Source organism: Crassostrea angulata, chromosome 8 (genome assembly GCF_025612915.1).
Source record: "Crassostrea angulata isolate pt1a10 chromosome 8, ASM2561291v2, whole genome shotgun sequence".
Classification (NCBI taxonomy): domain Eukaryota; kingdom Metazoa; phylum Mollusca; class Bivalvia; order Ostreida; family Ostreidae; genus Magallana; species Magallana angulata.
In genome coordinates this window covers 35,796,205-35,814,908 of record NC_069118.1, presented here as the reverse complement: position 1 = coordinate 35,814,908, position 18,704 = coordinate 35,796,205, and the positions used below count along the sequence as shown (strand labels likewise).

The 18,704-nt window shown below is 34.1% G+C and overlaps 1 protein-coding gene and 1 long non-coding RNA gene across 7 annotated transcripts in view; one reads left to right on the top strand and one right to left on the bottom strand.

Moving 5' to 3' along the window:
* Positions 1 to 1,308: 1,308 nt before the first annotated feature.
* Positions 1,309 to 18,704, bottom strand: part of LOC128158169 (plexin-B-like) — a 342,553-nt gene continuing 325,157 nt past the window's right edge. For 5 of the 6 annotated variants that reach the window (XM_052820921.1, XM_052820923.1, XM_052820920.1 and 2 more), the window contains 6 exons: positions 11,647 to 11,819; positions 11,211 to 11,368; positions 10,645 to 10,792; positions 5,406 to 5,546; positions 2,932 to 3,006; positions 1,309 to 2,845 (listed from right to left, as the gene is read on the bottom strand). In XM_052820921.1, the coding sequence (XP_052676881.1) occupies positions 2,729 to 2,845; positions 2,932 to 3,006; positions 5,406 to 5,546; positions 10,645 to 10,792; positions 11,211 to 11,368; positions 11,647 to 11,819 (812 nt within the window). In that variant the 3' untranslated portion in view covers positions 1,309 to 2,728. The remainder of the gene's footprint in view (positions 2,846 to 2,931; positions 3,007 to 5,405; positions 5,547 to 10,644; positions 10,793 to 11,210; positions 11,369 to 11,646; positions 11,820 to 18,704) is intronic. The other variant, XM_052820925.1, reaches the window with a different exon arrangement.
* Positions 13,305 to 14,814, top strand: LOC128158174 (uncharacterized). The gene is made up of 3 exons (XR_008239927.1): positions 13,305 to 13,623; positions 14,109 to 14,212; positions 14,311 to 14,814. It is a non-coding gene; the product is annotated as an uncharacterized LOC128158174 (long non-coding RNA).

The window sequence follows — 18,704 nt, the reverse complement described above, 5'->3', positions numbered from 1 at the left end:
AATATTATCCGAACACTTATACTTCCGCTCGAAATTTCACAGGAACTTAACAAATCTCGGTGAAGTCTCGTGAACTTTTATTCGAGCACCTCTGGATTTATTACATACTTAGCAACGATAAAGAAAACATTCCGAACACATTCGTAGGGGTGGTAAGGTTAGCACTAAATAAATGGCTTAATCATAACATCTTGTAAGACTAATTTAAAAACCCGTCGGTCAACCCGGAAAATTCCGAAGTCTTGAAAACTCGAACTCGTGAAACCTCGAACTTTTCCCTCGGTCCCTTGGACTTCAAGCTATCGAGAGTTACCTGTATAGTTATTCATTATGTATGAATGTGTTTTTCTTTTCTTTTTTAAAAGAGAGGTACGTCGTATTAAATAAGAAGCAGTGAGTACGTTTTCACGTGACACCCAGGTTTGGGACAACATTAGTAGAATTCGCATTGAAGTTTCTTCAGTGACTCTCATCAGGATGTTTAGCGTACAAAATACTACATGCTACAAAATTTGTAATATTTGTGCATTTCTATCATTGTGACTATTTACAATGTACATGTTTTAAAAAAGTACAACTACATGTACTAGTATTTATTTCTTGTGTTCAACGATTGGGTCACCAATGAAACAATTAGGCATTTTTTTTTCTAATCAAACTTTGCTTGTACTCGTATGCGTATGTTTGCCAGTTTTTTTGATTGATTGATTTTTAAGCAGTAATTGATAAACTAAAACAGTATTTTTCAATGTGAGCATGGAAAAAGTTTAAGATACGTAATCTTTCCTTTTTTACAATCATGTAATACAATTTTTCCGGTAAGAAATTAAATATTGTGTGTAAAACAGAGTATAACCACGTGTCTGTTGAAACGTAAATGCGTAGTAGACCGTCATGCTTTGCGACTCGTTCAATGGATTGGAGAATCTGGCTGACGCTAATATTGTGACATGTTAAATAATTCTATCCATATGTGGTTGTGTATACCCGACCTATTACAGACGTTTTTAGCTTATAGGCCCAATATACGAGGCGCCGTTTTAATATTTTTGAGGTAATTACCGATATCAAATTTTATAAATTGGTGCAACACAAAAATGCCATTCATATAACATGGTCTATTTTTCGCTCCGATCCTCCTTTTGAAAGATTTCTAGATCCGTGCCTGGTCTGCATAATTCAGGACAATGCAACTCTAAATCTGACATCAGACAATGTGTAATGACATTGTGAAAATGCATGGTCAGGTGATCTTTTTATCTCAAAATTATTCCCAAAATGTCATGTAATTTTAAAAGAGAACTGGAAAAGTATTACCTTTTTTATTCATTAAAATATCTTATACAATTACTTCTATCTACAGCAGGTCAACATGATCAATCCTGCTTCAATCAATTATATGTAATGAGCATGCATATCAAAGGATTATCTTTTAAAAACATGGATAATGCACAGAATTCTAAAAAATGTTTTGTATACAAGTATAATATCCATAATGTAAGAAATAATTGTGAACTCATTGGTGTACAAAATTCTTACATTTAGCTTATTAAAACAACTTTCACTCATTCATTCATTAAACTGAAGACTACGATAGTATTTAATGCATAGAAAAAAATATTATAATCAAAACAGTTGTATTGCACTTGTTTGGTATACATAGAATTGGTTTGTGAAACTGATGGAAAATGCCATGTGAATCTGTATAACCATGAAACAATTAACATTTTGAGTAATATACAATAATTATTGAAAACAAATTCGATTTCTTCATTTCATTGATTCAATTATACATCGCTTATTTGAACTGCCTAAAAACTGAACACCCAAAACTTTTGGCAAGGACATAATACCGTTAATGAAAGACTAAACATATACAAGATCAAGTAAAAACAATTCAACTCCTAATCCTAAATTTTTGTATATATCATGATAAATAAGTTTTCACGAAATTTTGCATAGTATACGTACATCTTTACTAGCCATTGATAAATTGCACTGTAAATACTGGTACATTTAGGGATTTGAAATGAGAACAGTTAAACTAAGAGGAGTAAACTCAATACATTATTTTACAACAAAAAGAGAAAACTATATGACATCTGTGACCACACATGTGATGCCATTGCAAAAGGATATCAATAGATCTTTTAAGTGCAACAGATGATCAATTAGGTTTATAAATATAATTGTATCATCTTCAGAAGAATGCTTTCCTGAATATTTCATCAATCTTTCATAGGAGTAGGTGTAATACTAAAATAAATACTAGCAAACGTAAAAGCCTTTTACACAAGAATGCTAATGGTGCCAACTTTAGTTACAGTTGTTTAAATGGTGAAACAAAATAAAACAATAGATGTCAGATGAATGTTTGATAAGAAAATTAAGTCAGGGAAGCTTAAAAGATATTTTATGAAATAACATAGTAAGACACATTTGTTAATAGTGATGCATATTCATCTCATGTTACATGTACTTTGTACTAATATAAAACAATTTTATTGCACACGTATCATGAGTAATAAGTCCTCATAAAAATTTACAAATGCATATCATATCAATTCCAATTCTTAATGAACATTCTACACATACATATTTTTTACTTATAAATAAATCTAATATTGTTGTCTGATGGCAATTTCTTGAAGATGTTGATAACATTAGGTATTGCTCTTTGACATACTGCAGATTAATTAAGTAGAATCCACCTGAATTCTGCCTGGGGTCAGACATATGATGGCCCAGAGGCCGAAGGCCCCTCCATTGATGTGATCACATGACCTAGTTTGGCAGGAAGCTGTTGGGCTGACGATGTCTGATCTTCCTCCAAACCTTCATTAATCTGGAGGCATAAAACAATTAGTCGTGTAGCAATGAGATAGAAAAAATTCTAAATATGAAAGTTTTAAAGGTATTTTCAAAACTTACGGCATTGCTGTACTCGTGTACATAGTTGTAAAGTTCATGAAGGGCATTTTCTTTCGTAAACCGATCGGTTGCCATCTATGAATAACACAAAAAATTCCAATATTTATTTTATATATATAATTTTTATAACTGTCTTCATAATAACAAAAGCTGGCTAGTTCTTGTGCCCATGTATGTTATGGGAGATCTGGTTGTCTCTGATGTTTTTCTTGTACATATGACTCCAGACCTACACAAGGTTTCCTATCATACTCTCAGACCTAGTCTGCATTTTGTCAACATTATCCGGGATAACATCACTGTCAAAATATTGTCCGTGTTCTCCCCTAGTGACATAATATCATCTTTATCTGATAAAATCTTAAAGGCTGTTTACAACCAAAGTGCCAACGTGTATGCAAACAGGTGACCGAATAAGTTTTAATTTCTGGATTTTGTCATAGCAACAAGACTTAACTAGAACTTTTTTTGTCTTCAACAAAAAGTAAGGGCTTTTCGACAGCCCTAGTTTCCTTTTTTTTTAAATGTTTAAAAAAATTTGTCTGATCTATTTCCATATTTTCTGAACGCCTTGGTATAACCAGTTGCTTAGATAGGAATTCATGGGTAGTGCAGTGTGAAAAGAAAGATAACTCCAGAACTTAACAAGTAGCTACACATCAAATTTCCAGAAGAATATTTTCAAAAAAATCATTTCAAAGTAAGTATTCAGTCCTTGGACGCAAAACTTGGTATTCTAAGAGTATTTGTGCTCTATATTCTTAAAATAAAGCGAGATAACTCTTCCAAAAAATAATTTTGAAATTTAAAAAAGTTGTGATCTTTAGGCCCTTCAAATCCCTATAGGGAATCAAAAAGTGGCCCCTCGGACCATACTTTTTAAATTGTACTCTTTATTCTGAACTATTAACCGAAAAGATTTTGAAAATTGGATGAATAATAAAAAAGATACAGCTAAAGAGCTGTTTTTAAAACTGATCCCTACAGATCCCTTATTTTTCAAAAGTTCTTTTCCAGGACCTTTTCCGGTCTGCGCATTTGGTCCCTTACTGCAAATATTAAATACAAAAATATTTGCTTGATAACTGTTTGAGAAAACGTTACACGCGTGAATTCAATTAAACATAGAAACTCCCTTAGACAATTTTCATCGGCTCATAAAACCGGAAGTACTCAATACTATTCAATGAAACTTGGAATATACCTTAATTACTTCTATTTAAACAATATCTATCCGTTTTATAGCATTCCTAAGCTTTTTCTGATTTTTTTGTTTTGTCATCCCCCCTTTTCTCAAGTTAGAGGCCTAAAATCTCAAAACTGATAAGAGATAGAAACTCGCCTACACGAAACTTTTTAAACAACTCAACAAGGTTAATCTAACTCTAAAATTACAACGAAATTCCTCAAGAAATAAAAACAATGTATTGATTCTTTTTATTTCTCGTATTTTGCTTGTGTAAACCGGAAGTACCGGAACCAGAAGTCCAAAAAGGGACATACGCGTGCCATTTAGAAACGCTATTAGTCCATTTCATAATTGTTTCAATATTCCTTTCTGTTTTTAAAAAATCGCTGACGAAAGTTTGTCGAGAATAAGTAAAAATAATAATAAAACAGAACAAAAACAATAGGTCTTTTCGACCGAAAGTCGAAAAGCCCTAATAACACTTTTATATATGAATAATACATGGGTCAGAGTGAAATTTATGATATGCCCGCTCATGAAAAAGAATGATGCCGCATGAGGACAGTGGTTTATAGAATCGACCAGACCCAACCTATCAGATAATTGACCCAAACCAAACCCCAGGCCTGCTTTCTGTGTCTGCCCAGGGTCTGCTTCAGGTCTGCAATGGCAGACTCAGAGCTTACCCCAAGCAGACCCCAGGCTGACACAGAAAGGACATATGAAAGCAGACCCCAACTTCAGAATCAGATCCTTAAATCGCTACTAAAAAAGGACTGTATGTCTTTACATGTGTATTTGGAATATGCAAGGAGGCAGGCTGACAGGCGGTCACACTTCAGTGCGTAAAGGGGACCCCTGATTCCAAGTAAGCCCATAGCAGACCCTGAGCAGACCCAGAAAAGATGCAAGTTTTTGAAAAGCAGACCCTGACAAGACACAAAACAGACCCATAGTCAACTTTTGGGGTCTGCTTTGGTGTTAGGTTGAGTCTGGTTGGTACTGTAGGGGTAGTGTACACAGTCTTGTCACATGATTACACAATAGTGTTAAAATCTTTGAATGGAGATCTTGAATGTTGTGCCCCGCTGAACTTGGGAAAATAATGCTATATGGTACCCTCATAGAGCCGAAACGCGATATGTAATAGAATACAACAATTTTGATTAATAAAATTACTATCCATTGATACCATTAACAATTTAAGATCCTCAAGACAACAAATGTCAAACACATTATAGGCTCACAGACCAGTATTGGACAGTGTTTAAAACCCAGTACCTACCCTTGAGACCTCATTGAGATAAGCACTAAGGTCCTGATCACTGACAGCAGGCATGGATTTTATATCTTGAAAGTACTTCTCAACTAAGCTCTTGTATTGTGGGATGTCTTTGGCAAATAAAAGTTTGTTGGAAGGAGAGTCCTGTAAAATATATACAGTCTCAGCCACAAAAATCAGATATACATGAAATTACATTTTAATGATATAGAGGTATATTCTTTTATGTGGTACCAGAGTACAATTTTTATGTTTGTCATGTAAAGGGTTCTCCAGATATTTAACTGTCAACCATTGGAATGCATATTACAGTTAATTGGTAACCCATATTCCTCTTTTTCAATGTCATTTAAAGAGATCACAAAAATGATTATTGACAAAGTTTAATCTGAAACAATATATAAAATACTACTGCCAATGGACCAGTTACAGTACATTTTTAAGGTCTTCCGTTTCCAACGGAAGACCTTATAGTGATTGTAATGTTTTTAGGGTCTTCAATTTTTGTTAGGTTTCTTTTTCTCTATTTTTCACTATTATTAGGGTCTTCCGTCTTCAGCGGAAGACCCTTCTATTATTCTATTGTTTCTTTTTCACTTTTCTTATTATTCTTTTTTTTTCTTACCGATTTTGTGCAGACGATTTCTCGGAGATTACTGACTCGATTACGCTCAAATTTTCAATATAAACGTGTTTTTATCTAAAGCTGATACAATTTTTTTTAATTTTTGAAAAAACACTTCCGGTCAGAAGTTATCCTCCGTTTACGATTTTAAAAAGTCAATTTTGTCTGCCAGGTTTCTCAAAAACGAGTAAAGATAAAGGCTGAAATTTTCAGAGATGATAGATCTACCGTTTTTCTGGTGCACGTAGGTCAAGAGGAGAATGTCCGCCGACACTTCCGGTCGTCACCGGAAGGAAATTTGAAAAATTGAATTTTTTAACTTTTTTATTTTTTAATATTTTTTTTTTAAATTTTTACACCTTATAGTGACCCTTTTACTGATTCAGAATCTGTAATTTGTTTTAAAATCAATCAAGGCATTCTCGAGCAATGAAGCGTCAAAGTCCTGAAGCGAGAGTCGGAGTAGCTTAGTCGATAGAGTCCTGGATATGGCCAAGGCGACCCGGGTTCAAGCCCCGAGTGCCGCAATTTTTTTTTTTACAATTATTCGCTTATATCTTCGGTTTTATCTTTGAATTGATAAGTTTGATCTAATCTATTAAAAAATCGGACGGAAGACCCACTCGTTGCTCGCAACGAGATCGTCTCTAGTTATTATTCTTTTTTTCTTAAAGCTGACATGAACTCATAAAAGTGTCTGGTCGCCATATTAGTTTTGATCGCTCCTCTACTACCACTGGGGTATATATACCGGTCGAGAAAGTTACGGTCGGTTGATTTCCGATCGAGGCATTCAGGTTACACGGACTTCTAAATGCATGAACTACATATTGTAGTAAAATCGTTGTAGTAAATAATAAAGGAAACAGCAGTCAATAAAATACAAAAAACATGTATATTTATTCTTTGAAAGAATTTCCAAGGTATCCGTACTATTTTGCACAAATAGTGCTGCCTTACTTCACATGCTCATCGAACACGTATGTCGTTCATACAGAGTGCATACCGTCTGCATCTTTTTGAAAACCCCGGCGGCACTCCATCCAACACAGTAGATGAATGATAGTAAATCCAAGAAAGTAACAACGTAAAATCGTTTCCATCGGTTTCTAAAAAAAGAATCCATGCGATCATTGACAATGCTCGATCTGCCACAGTGTGTGATTGCGCATGTGCAATGTTATAACATACACAGGAAAACGGTATACAATTATCGAGGATTTTTAAAGTATCTGTGCCTGGATTTCAGTCTGTCTTGTTTCGTCGTTCATTGGATATTCCTTGCCAGTGCAGTGGTTGTCATATTATTTTTGTTCAAAACGCGATTCTACACGTCTTTTCGTCCAAGGTAACGTGTTCGGGTGGATGAAATACCTGAATGCGGTGAAGCATGAATAGTGTTTCGGCCTTATACAGGTCGAGACCACTAGATTTTGTGACGTCGGCATACATTTGCATACTAAATTAGCTTTCTGTTTACTTTTATCGGCAGACCAATCAGATGAATGAGTTGCAAGGCATTGTGGGCTACTACGAGTTTTAGTGTATACAATACGTATTGAAAATATATACCATTTTGAAATGTCCTTTGGAAACTCATTTTAATTTTTTTTTCAGAATTTATGAAATAAATGTGGAAAACTATGTCTGATCTTTCATTTCTATGCTCACATTTGAAAAATATTGCTTAGTATGCCTTATATCAACCTTTTTAAATACCCCATTGTCAATGTACAAATGAGAGGTATATCCTATTGAAATCGAAGCAGTGAGTACGTTTTTCACGTGATATCCCTGGTTTGGGACTACATTAGTACATGTAGAATGCGCTTTGAAATTTTCTTCAGTGACACTACTGAGAATGCTTAGCGTACAAAATGTTTTGCTGGTGCTACTAGTGTTCGTTATACCGGTGTTTCCAATTATGCCATTTCAAAAGCAATGTTCATTTCCCGGACATAGTCAACATGGTACAAATGCTATCCTGGACCGCAAACATATACCGGTAGCAGCTTTAAAATTTGCAAAATCAGAATATGGAATTCAGGATGACCGGAGAAATTTTTGTACTGGATGCACGACCTTTCTTACAAGATCAACACTAAAAGTAAGTTTAAATGCACTTTAAAATATCATTGTACTTGTAAATTGTACTTTTACAATCGACCAGCATATATATTTTTACGAGTAATTTTCCAAATAGATCACTTGTTGAATACCTATTAGTAAATTAATCTTAATTAGCTTTAATAAAGCATTATTTATTTGAACTAGTCTAAAATAAGATTGCTTTGTCTGTGTCATTCAATACCCATATGTTTGGGGGAGGGGGTGAAAACACCCCCATCCCCCTTTTACACGCTGATGAAATGTATTGTATATATCTTTACATGTACATGTATTTTTCAATGTGAGCATGGAACAAAGTCTTTGGTACCTAATCTTTCCTTTTTTACCTTTTAAAGTACAAAACAAGCTGTACAAATTTTCCGCCAAGCAATTAAATATTGTGCATAAAATCGACAAAAACCACGTGTCTCTGTTGAATTGTAAACACGTAGTAGACCGTCATGCTTTGCGACTCATTCACTGGATTGGCGAATCTGTTTGACGTAAATATTGTCACGTGTTAAATAATGCTATCCATATAAGGTAGTGTACCCGACCTGTTATATAGGGGGTGTGTAGTGATGAGCAGAACAATAGAAATCGACAACTAATATGGCGGTAGTCGGAGATAAAAGGGAAATAATACGTATTTATGAATTCATGTCAGCTTTAACAATATTTTTAAAAATCAAATATCTCGAATATGCTACAACAGATTTTTATGAAATTTTCACGAATAATACAAAATCTCAAGGTCTTTTATCACGTACATTTTTGTTGATGACGTCACTTCCGGTCGGCCGTTATGTTCGTTTTTCTTTTTATAAAAAGTGATTTTGTTCTCCATTTTTCTCAAAAACGATTAAAGACAGAACATTGAAATTTTTAGGAATAATATATTTTTGAATCCTTAGTGCCGATCAGGTAAAACCGTGATCGTCCGTCACTTCCGGTCCGCTCAAACAGCATTTTTAGAAAATCGTGTTTTAAAAATTTTTCAAATTAAAAAATTTACAATTTATTTTCATCAGAATATGGTTAAAACTTATCAAATTTTAATATGAGCAGGTCGTCCGTCACTTCCGGTCGTCACCGGAAGTGATTCCAAAATTTCGATTTTTGGAATTTTAAAGCATATAAGTTTTGTAGACATTTTTGTACTGAATACAAAACTAAAAACCGTTTAAAATCGGACAACGCATTGCAGAGATATTGCAGTTTTAAAATGACCTTTTCCGGAAATCTCAATATTGCAGTGTTGCTCGCAACGAGATCGTGTCTAGTTTATCATTATTATTACCCCCCCCCCTTTTTGTCCACAAGATTTCTCAGAGATGGCTTGATAGATTTTCTTCAAGTTTTCAGGACTGATAGAGAATGTTAATATCTCGAGTTTTTTTTTTCATTTTAAATTTCATTCCGTGCCATCCATTTCCTGTCCCATGTCGAAACACTTTGGACAACAAGAGATAAATTGATAGGCAGTAAAATCCTGTTGTCTAATGTTTAAGAAATACTAACTTTTATTTTCATTGAGCACTTCCTTTTTTCCATCTCCTGTCCCAAGACATAAACCTTTAATCCTTGAGATCTCAAAAACGGTAATGACTTGAACAATCAAACTTTTTGGGATGATAGACCTATGTCTGTAGTTGGTTTACACTATTTTGTTTGATTTGTCATTACTTCCGGTCGTCACCGGGAGCACTTCAAAAATTGTCATTTTTCTTTTTTTATTTATTTTACATGGAATGAATTTATCAGTATAAAATCTTATATATGTAATCTATACAATGTTAAATAAGCAAACAAATTCTACTTCCGGTGAGATATCTCAATTATTTCTAGGTAGCTTTAAAAAAAAATTGATGGCCGCGAGATTTTTAGTACCTGTTAGTGATTGAGACACAAAGTTTTCATGAATGATAGACATTTGATTCAAGATGTGTTAAATAGGTTTTATTTTGTCAACCGTTACTTCCAGTTCACACCGGCAGGGTTCAAACAAATCATGTTTTAATAAGATTAACTGACTTTCTTTGGTGTTTCATCTAGCCTGAAAAACAGTGATGTACACAGGGCAAATGTACAAAAAATACCAACTTTTATTTATATTAATCACTTCCGTTCTTCCGTTTCCGGTCCTGAGACAAAAATATTGTTTCAAAGAGATCTCAGATTTGGCAGACATGTGAATTACAAAACTTTAAGGAAAGATTGACTTATGATTGTACGAATGTTTAACATGTTTTTTTGTTAGGCATTTCTTCCGGTTGTCACTGAAAGAATTTAAAAATTAATTTTTTTTTCATTCTTTTTTACATGGAAGTAATGTCTGGATATTTCATTCACAATAATTTCATATCCACTATTGTTTCTATGTGAGAGAAGTAATGTCTTCCAGTTAAATTAGTACATGTATATCAGAACAGAAGACTTTTTTGTTGCTTTTGCAACAAGAGTCTAGTCAATAATTATTTCTGTTGAAAAATAAGAACTTCACATTACCTTTCCTAGGTTTTGGTCTGAGGTTGAGCAACTATCCATAAAGGCTTGAGCAACAACTGAGAGACAGGAGTCCACAATGTTAGTTTTGTTGATATCATATACAAACTCTGGGTTTTTGATGATGTTCACCCAGAAACGCAAAGGAACACTGAAAGAAAAAATTGTGTTATTGTAATAATGATGCCTATATTAAACAAGCAGGATAGTTAAGACTTCTGCATACCAAGTTCAAGCGAAGAACAACAAAATTAAAATTAATGCTTGTAAAGACTATAAAAAGTGCCCCCACACCCCCCTCCCACCCAATCCCTTCAAACTGATATTTTGACAACTTCAAAGACCTTGAGCATAGATTTTACTTAAAGCCTCAGTCACACTTAATCATACTTGCTTCTATGGGTTGTCTGCAAGCAGTTTTTGATGAAAATCTTGAGACATGCAAGAGTATCCTACAATTTTTGGATGACGAATCATGCACAACAATCACCATGCATGATTTTCTTTTGAAATCAATCAGAAAATGTATGAAGCTGTTGTAAGATAACAAATACAGTTCATACAATCACCTATTGCACTTCCAGTTGTACACGACTTCAGGTTCAACCTCGTATTTTGTTGCTGCCTCATCAAGAAAATCAAACAAAGACTTGATGACTGGAGGTATGCTCTCATTAGCAGTTAGAATTATTGTGAAAAAGTCATCAACATACTTCTTCAGTGTTCCCTAAAAAAGAAACAAAGTTTGTGACAATGTGGTTATAGAGATGTAGTATAGCTTTACCTCAATTTATTAAACTCAAAAACATGCTCGCAGTGGTAATCTCTGTAACAAACAGAAAAACATGTACCTTTTGGAGAAGTATATAAATGTGAACATATTGTAAATTCTGCATAATTTAAGTTTAAAACACGTTATCCAAAAAATGTTTCCATCTTTCAAATTTGACATTTTTAAAAATCTCACTGACACATAGTGTGCATGTTTATAAGTGATTGGCTCACCTTTGTAGCAAGCAAACGAGTTAAGAAAACCTCTGAGCTGATCTTGATGCCTGTGTTTAAGTCATCCTGTTTGACAAGATGCCAGTATTTGCAACCAACTTCACTCTCTGTTCGTGTGATTGGCTGAGCTTCTCTATTTACTGTGAAAGCAAATCCAGCGGAATGTAAAGACCCTAAAACATCAACAATGAAATACACAGAACATTCTAGTCACTATAACAACTAATCTGAATCAGTTATTAATGATTAACATTAAAGTAATACATTTATACTCATCATTTCTAAATTTAACCATACAAATGCCAACATGATTCTAAACCTGGAATCTTAAGGTAGATTACCAATTAGACAATTCACCCTAATATTTGTCAGCTAGATCCAATGGTTACAGAGATTTTATTCCCTTAGTTGGACAATTCACATTTGATAAAAGCCAACAACATTGATTTGTGTCCCATTTTTGCAATGAATTGCAGTGGTTTTATCAATATTTGTTGAATACCAGTTTTTGTGGATTTTAGTGTTGAGTTGATCTACGAAGTTTAATGTTCATTGCATGAAGTGCTAATTTTCAATAACATACATGTATTTGTATTAATTGATAGATTCATTGGCCACAAATCAACATGTTCTTGAAACTGTGATTCTTATAAAATTCATGAGAATTGATGCCCACAGATAATAAAACAACAGTGTAGAAAATCTACTAAGAAATTAACAATTTTCGATCCTGAGTGAATAAAATTGACATTTGTTGATTAGTGTTAATGGTTTGGATCATTTTTTTGATGATTTAGGCATTATCAAGGATTTTTAAAGGTATTAACATTTAATTTCTTTCTTGTGTGTGAACAGGCTCTTTTACATAACAACAAGAGGCCTACAGGTCTTGTCTGTCACCTAAGTATCATAGCCCTTAGATTGACCTGTCAGAGGGGTTTAAGCTTCATTTTGGAGCCTAATCCCTACTTCACACTTAAAAAAAGGGGGAGGATAGAATCGGAAGAATCTCAAATTATTTATACCCTAGCTCCAGGTGCCAAAAATTATAAATTTTTGGTTAAAAAAAACACCTGACGGCCTTTAATGGCCATTCAATTATTATATTCAGTTTTATTTATAATGCCCACAACATGCATACAGTTGATTTCTACAAGAATACAATGCACAGAAATTTAAAGTAGATTTACTAAAACATGGCAGTAATATTTTACCCAAGTGATCCCCCTCCCCAAAAAACCCTCAATTAACCCCTGCCAAATGGGCAGTGAACTTCACAATTTAAGAACCATACAACAGTACATGATGTACATAATAACAATGCATTTAGTTTATCTACCACAACTGTGAAATTACAGACTTAAATATTTATAAATTCATTACATTATCACTATACTAGCCCTATCCAAGGGTCCTGAACCCCTGACCCAGGAGTCATGAATTTCACAATTTAGGTAGAGGGTTTCATAAATATCATAACCATGCATTCAGTTTATCTGCCCCTACTGTGTATGAAGAGAATAACATTTTGAAATATTATCGGTAAATACATTTTCACTGGGGGGGGGGGGGATATGGTAATAAATTGCACAATTAGGGCTGTTCAATATTAATTCTACATTTAACGTAACCTGTGCGCGTAGGTTTCGGCGAATTGTCATTTTGAAAAAACAATCAAATCCGGATTTGAAAAAGTCATTCCGGTTTGGGTTTTCATTTAGCAACGGAATTCTATATCCTGTTTGAGAGAAAAACATGCTCAAAGACAGCATTGAGGTATTCAGTTTTCACAATACGAAGCAAATGAGAGTCTACGCCACTATCAAAGTAAAAGAAAAAAACACAATAATGGATCGGACAAACACATGATCGAAGTTGGCAGTAAAAATCTTATTTCGAGATTGTTTAATGTTGGTTGTCAAGTCACAGAGCCTGAACCATGCTGAACCAACTTCCGCCCAAAAAGGCAAAAACGGGGTTTGTTGTATATAGTTATTTAAGTGATCCATCGACAACTGAAATGAATACCCATCTTATTTAACAAAAACTCAAAATGTGTAGGGTTAAGTTATTTTTGCATTTTTTTAAGAAGGGGAAAGCTTAGCTATTTCTTACCACCACTGTACTGAAAAGATATAAAAAGACTTAAAAAATTATCCCTTTCTCCATAGACTTCAATGTTAGCTTCAAGATGTGATAAATTTGTTCCTTTTTAACTTTAGTTCAATTTCAAAGGTGAATGACCCTATAAAATCATACTAAGATTTTAGTGTTCGAACTACCAATATTTGGTTTTAAATATAATAATTATGAATGTAATACCTTGAAACGAAGCTATGCATTAAGTCAGCATAATTTACTGATTTAGATAAGAGTTCTGACATGATAATGACTGCAAATCCCTTTCATTTGAAATGTATCTACATGTTCAGGAATAATAATTCATTCATAATACATAATAGTAAGAAACTAACAGGTGGCCCAGCTAAAGTGGAAGAATGGAAAGAAGTGGAATACACTTGTAGGGTGGCAGTTATTTCAAGAACCCTGTCTTGAGTTCTTAGAAGTAGGTACAGTGAATCTTACAACACAACTCTGAAATGTTTTTTTTTTAAATGTGTCATTATGAAAATGTATGAAATAATGTCATTATTTTGTTTGTAGATAATCTGTGAATCACTTGTGTTGCACAACATTTTCCCTGAAAAGAAAAAGTTTTCCCTCCATTGCTATGTGTGTATTGATGTAAATCCATTGGATGTACCACTTGATGTGCTTGCAAGTCATTCCACTTCTTGACCAGTATACATGATGTACCCACAGAGAGAATATAAAAATAAATTACACAAAAGTATTTGCTTGGAAAATGCAAAAATTAACATAGGCTGAATTCTACTATATGTAATATATGACAGTGTTGATGTATTGATAACTGAATGTAAATACACACGTTTAAAATTTTTGTTTATTTTTTTCCTCCCTCCCTCTTAGGTTTTAAATTTTCATGTGACATTAAACGTAGAATTAATTTTAAACAGCCTAATGTTCCTCTAATCCTATAGATGTTTTAAACCAACAAAAGGCCCATGGGCCATATCACTCACCTGAGCAACAATAGGCATGATAAAATCAGCCTAATGGAGTCATAATAAAAAATATGTGGACAATGTGGTATTTATTACATATATTACATTACATTACATAAATAAAAGTCCCCCCCCCCCCCCTTGGATATTCTTGTGTTTCTGATCTAGTCTCTTTTCAAACAGAGTGATTTAATAGTCATATTACATGTTGAGTGTTGCAGTTATCAAACAAATCCTAAACAATTGTTTATAAATGGGATATAAACGTACGTATACATCACACTCTGAACCCCTTATGATGCCTAAGAATTGTCCAGGAGCCAAAGTCTAAACAATTTTAAAGAATCAGCAATATGTCAAAATGCTTGCATATAAGTAAAACCATATATGATAACATTTCAGTTTTTGTAAATAATTAAATTGTTTTCCTTAGTACAAGTAGATTTCCAAAGTGGCCCCACCCTACTCCTCAAAATTTTGATTTTAACGAATTAAAATCCAGACTATCTGGAGTTGCTTTCTAGGCAAATGGTTTTCTTTTTAGAAGACTTTAAGATTTTTCTCTACATATTCCTATGTAAAAGTTTGTCCCCCCCCCACCTCCCACCTGTTATGACCCCATTCTATCCCCCGAGGATCATGATTTGAACAGACTTGAATCTACACAACCTGACAATGCTTCCACACAAGTTTCAGCTTTCCTTGTATCTGAGAAGAAGATTTTAACAGACTATTCACTATATATTCCTATGTAAAAATTTGAACCCCCCCCCCCCATTGTGGCCCCATTCTATCCCCGGGAGTCATGATTTTCACAACTTGGAATCTACACTACCTGAGGATGCTTCAACGCAAGTTTCAGCTTTCCTGGCTGATTGGTTTCTGAGAAGATTTTTAAAGATTTCTCAAAACTCTTCAATAAATCCTAATTCTTTGTAAAAGGGCGTGATCCTTAATTTTCACAACTTTGAATCCCCTTTGCCTAAGGATGCTTTGTGCAAAGTTCGGTTAAAATTGGCCCAATGGTTCTGGAGAAGATGTTGAAAATGTGAAAAGTTTACGGACAGACAGACAACATGTGATCAGATTAGTTTACTGGAACTTTCAGCTCAGTTGAGCTTAAAATAGTAATAATTGACCTGAGCAACTAAGATGACCTAAAAATGAAGAGAATCAATGGGCTTTATGTACAATAGATGACATGCACACCAATGCATTGTGTTCATAATGTTTTCTTTATTGTTTCTAAGTCTGTAATAAATCCAGAGGTGCTCGAATGAAAGTTCTCGAGACTTCCTTGAAATTTATTCAGTTCCTGTGAATTTCGAGCGAAAGTATATGTGTTTGGATAATATTCTCAAAATATGTAAGTATTGGTCATTTTTCATATCATATCCTTCTTTGATTTATGTTAAAACCTGAAAATTTATTAAGATATACTAGTATGTTATATGTAATCATCTAGCTGTTATTTAAACTAATCTTTATTGTTTATTTTCAACGGTATCAACCACTCTACACGTGGTTGAAAATATAAAATTGGGTTGCTTAATAAAATCATAGCCATGATTGATGCATTTGTTGGGCATTACCATGCTTTTTAAACAAGAGGCCCATAGGCCACATCGCTCACCTGAGCAACAACTGCCTTAACTTGGATCAAATTAGAATTACAGTATCAAAATCAAAATATCTTGACAAATAAGTACAGTAGATTTTGCTCAATTTTTTTTTTTATCTGCCAATTTTTATCTTCATACTTTTGTGGTGAATATCAAACCCCTTTTGTTGTTGTACCTGTAAGAAGATTTTTCTCTATTCCTATATACCCCCCCCCCCCCCCCACCCCCCACACTTTATGGCCTAATTGGAAATCAAAGTTTGATCAAATTTTATTCTGCACGACTCGTGCTTTAACACAATTTACTGCTTTTTGGACTGAAAACTTTCCAAGAAAATTTTTAAGTTTTCTAAATATATTACTATGTAAAAATTCATCCCCCATTGTGGCCCTGCCCAATCCCCGGGGACCATGATTTGAACAAACTTGAATCAACACTAACTGAGGATGCTTCCACTCCAAATTGAGCTTCTTTGGCCTTATAGTTTTTGAGAAGAAGATTTTTAAAGATTTTCTCTCTATATTCCCATGTAAAACTTGATCCCCCCATTGTGGCCCCACCCTTCCCCCAGTGACCATGATTTGAACAAACTTAAATCTACACTATCCGAGGATGCCTCCACTCAAATTTGAGTTTTCTGGGCCTAATAGTTTTTAAGAAGAGGATATTTATTAAAGATTTTCTCTATATATTCCTGTGTAAGACTTGATCTCCCCAATGTGGCCCCACCCTATCCCCGGGGACCATGATTTGAACAAACTTGAATCAACACTATCTGAGGATGCCTCCACTCAAATTTGAGCTTTCCTGGCCTAATAGTTTGTGAGAAGAAGATTTTAAAAGAGTTTCTCTATATATTCCTGTGTAAGACTTGATCCCCCCCCATTGTGGTCCCGCCCTATCCACGGGGACCATGATCTGAACAAAGTTGAATCTACACAATCTGAGGATGCCTCCACTCAAATTTGAGCTTTTTTGGCCAAAAAGTTTTTGACAGATTTTTACAGATTTTCTCTCTCTATATATTCCTATGTAAAACTTGATATCTTCATTGTGGCCTCACCCTACCCCCAGGGACCATGATTTGAACAAACTTAAATTTACACTAACTGAGGATGCCTCCATTCAAATTTGAGCCTTTCTGACCTCATAGTCTGTGAGAAGAAGATTTTTAAAGATTTTCTCTAAATATTTCCATGTAAAACTTGACACCCATTGTGGCCCCAACCTACCTATGATTTGAACAAACTTGAATCTACACTATCTGAGGATGCCTCCACTCAAATTTAAGCTTTCTGGCCAAAAAGGTTTTTGAAAAGAAGATTATTTTTTTTTTTTAGATTTTATCTATACATTCTTATGTGGCCCCACCCTATCCCCGGTGACCATGATTTGAACAAACTTAAATTTACACTAACTGATGATGCCTCCACTCAAGTTTGAGCTTTCCTGGCTTAATAGTTTGTTAGAAGAAGATTTTTAAAGATTTTCTCTAAATATTTCCATGACAGTTATGTAAAACTTGACCCCAATTGTGGCCCCAACCTACCTATGATTTGAACAAACTTGGATCTACACTATCTGAGGATGCCTCCACACAAGTTTAAGCTTTCTGGCCAAAAAGTTTTTGAAAAGAAGATTATTTTTTTTTTTTTAGTTTTATCTATACATTCTTATGTAAAAATCAATCCCCCATTGTGGCCCCACCCTACCTCCGGGGACAGACAATCTTGAATCTACGCTACATGAGGATGTTTCCATACAAGTTACAGCTTTTCTGGCCAAATAGTTTTTGAAAAGATGATTTTTGAAAAATGCCAACAAATCTTTAATAATTCTGAATTATCTCCCCTTTAAAGAAGGTGTGGCCATTCATTTGAACAAACGTGAATCCCCTTCACACAGTGATGTTTTGTGCCAAGTTTGGTTGAAATCTGCCCAGTGGTTCTGAAGAAGAGGATGAAAATGTGAAAAGTTTACAACAACGCCAAAGACAACAACGACAGACAACTGACAAATTTTGATCAAAAATGCTCACTTAAGCTTTTAGCTCAGGTGAGCTAAAAATGAATGGGTGTCTATTCTGTATTAAAACTTAGTATATCGAGCCATTTTCAAAGAATATTCTGCATAAAATAGTATAGTATGTTTCACTATTGATTCGATTACTAGGTCAGGCGTGGATTGAAAATTAATCTTTCGGGAGGATTTCTACTACATGTAAGCATGTTAATTGTTGCAACAGCAAAAAAAACCCCTATATTTTCTATTGTCACATTTATTTCTTGAACTCATTTTATCCTAAAATTAATGAAGATAAATTTTAAAATTAAACATTTAAAATAAACAT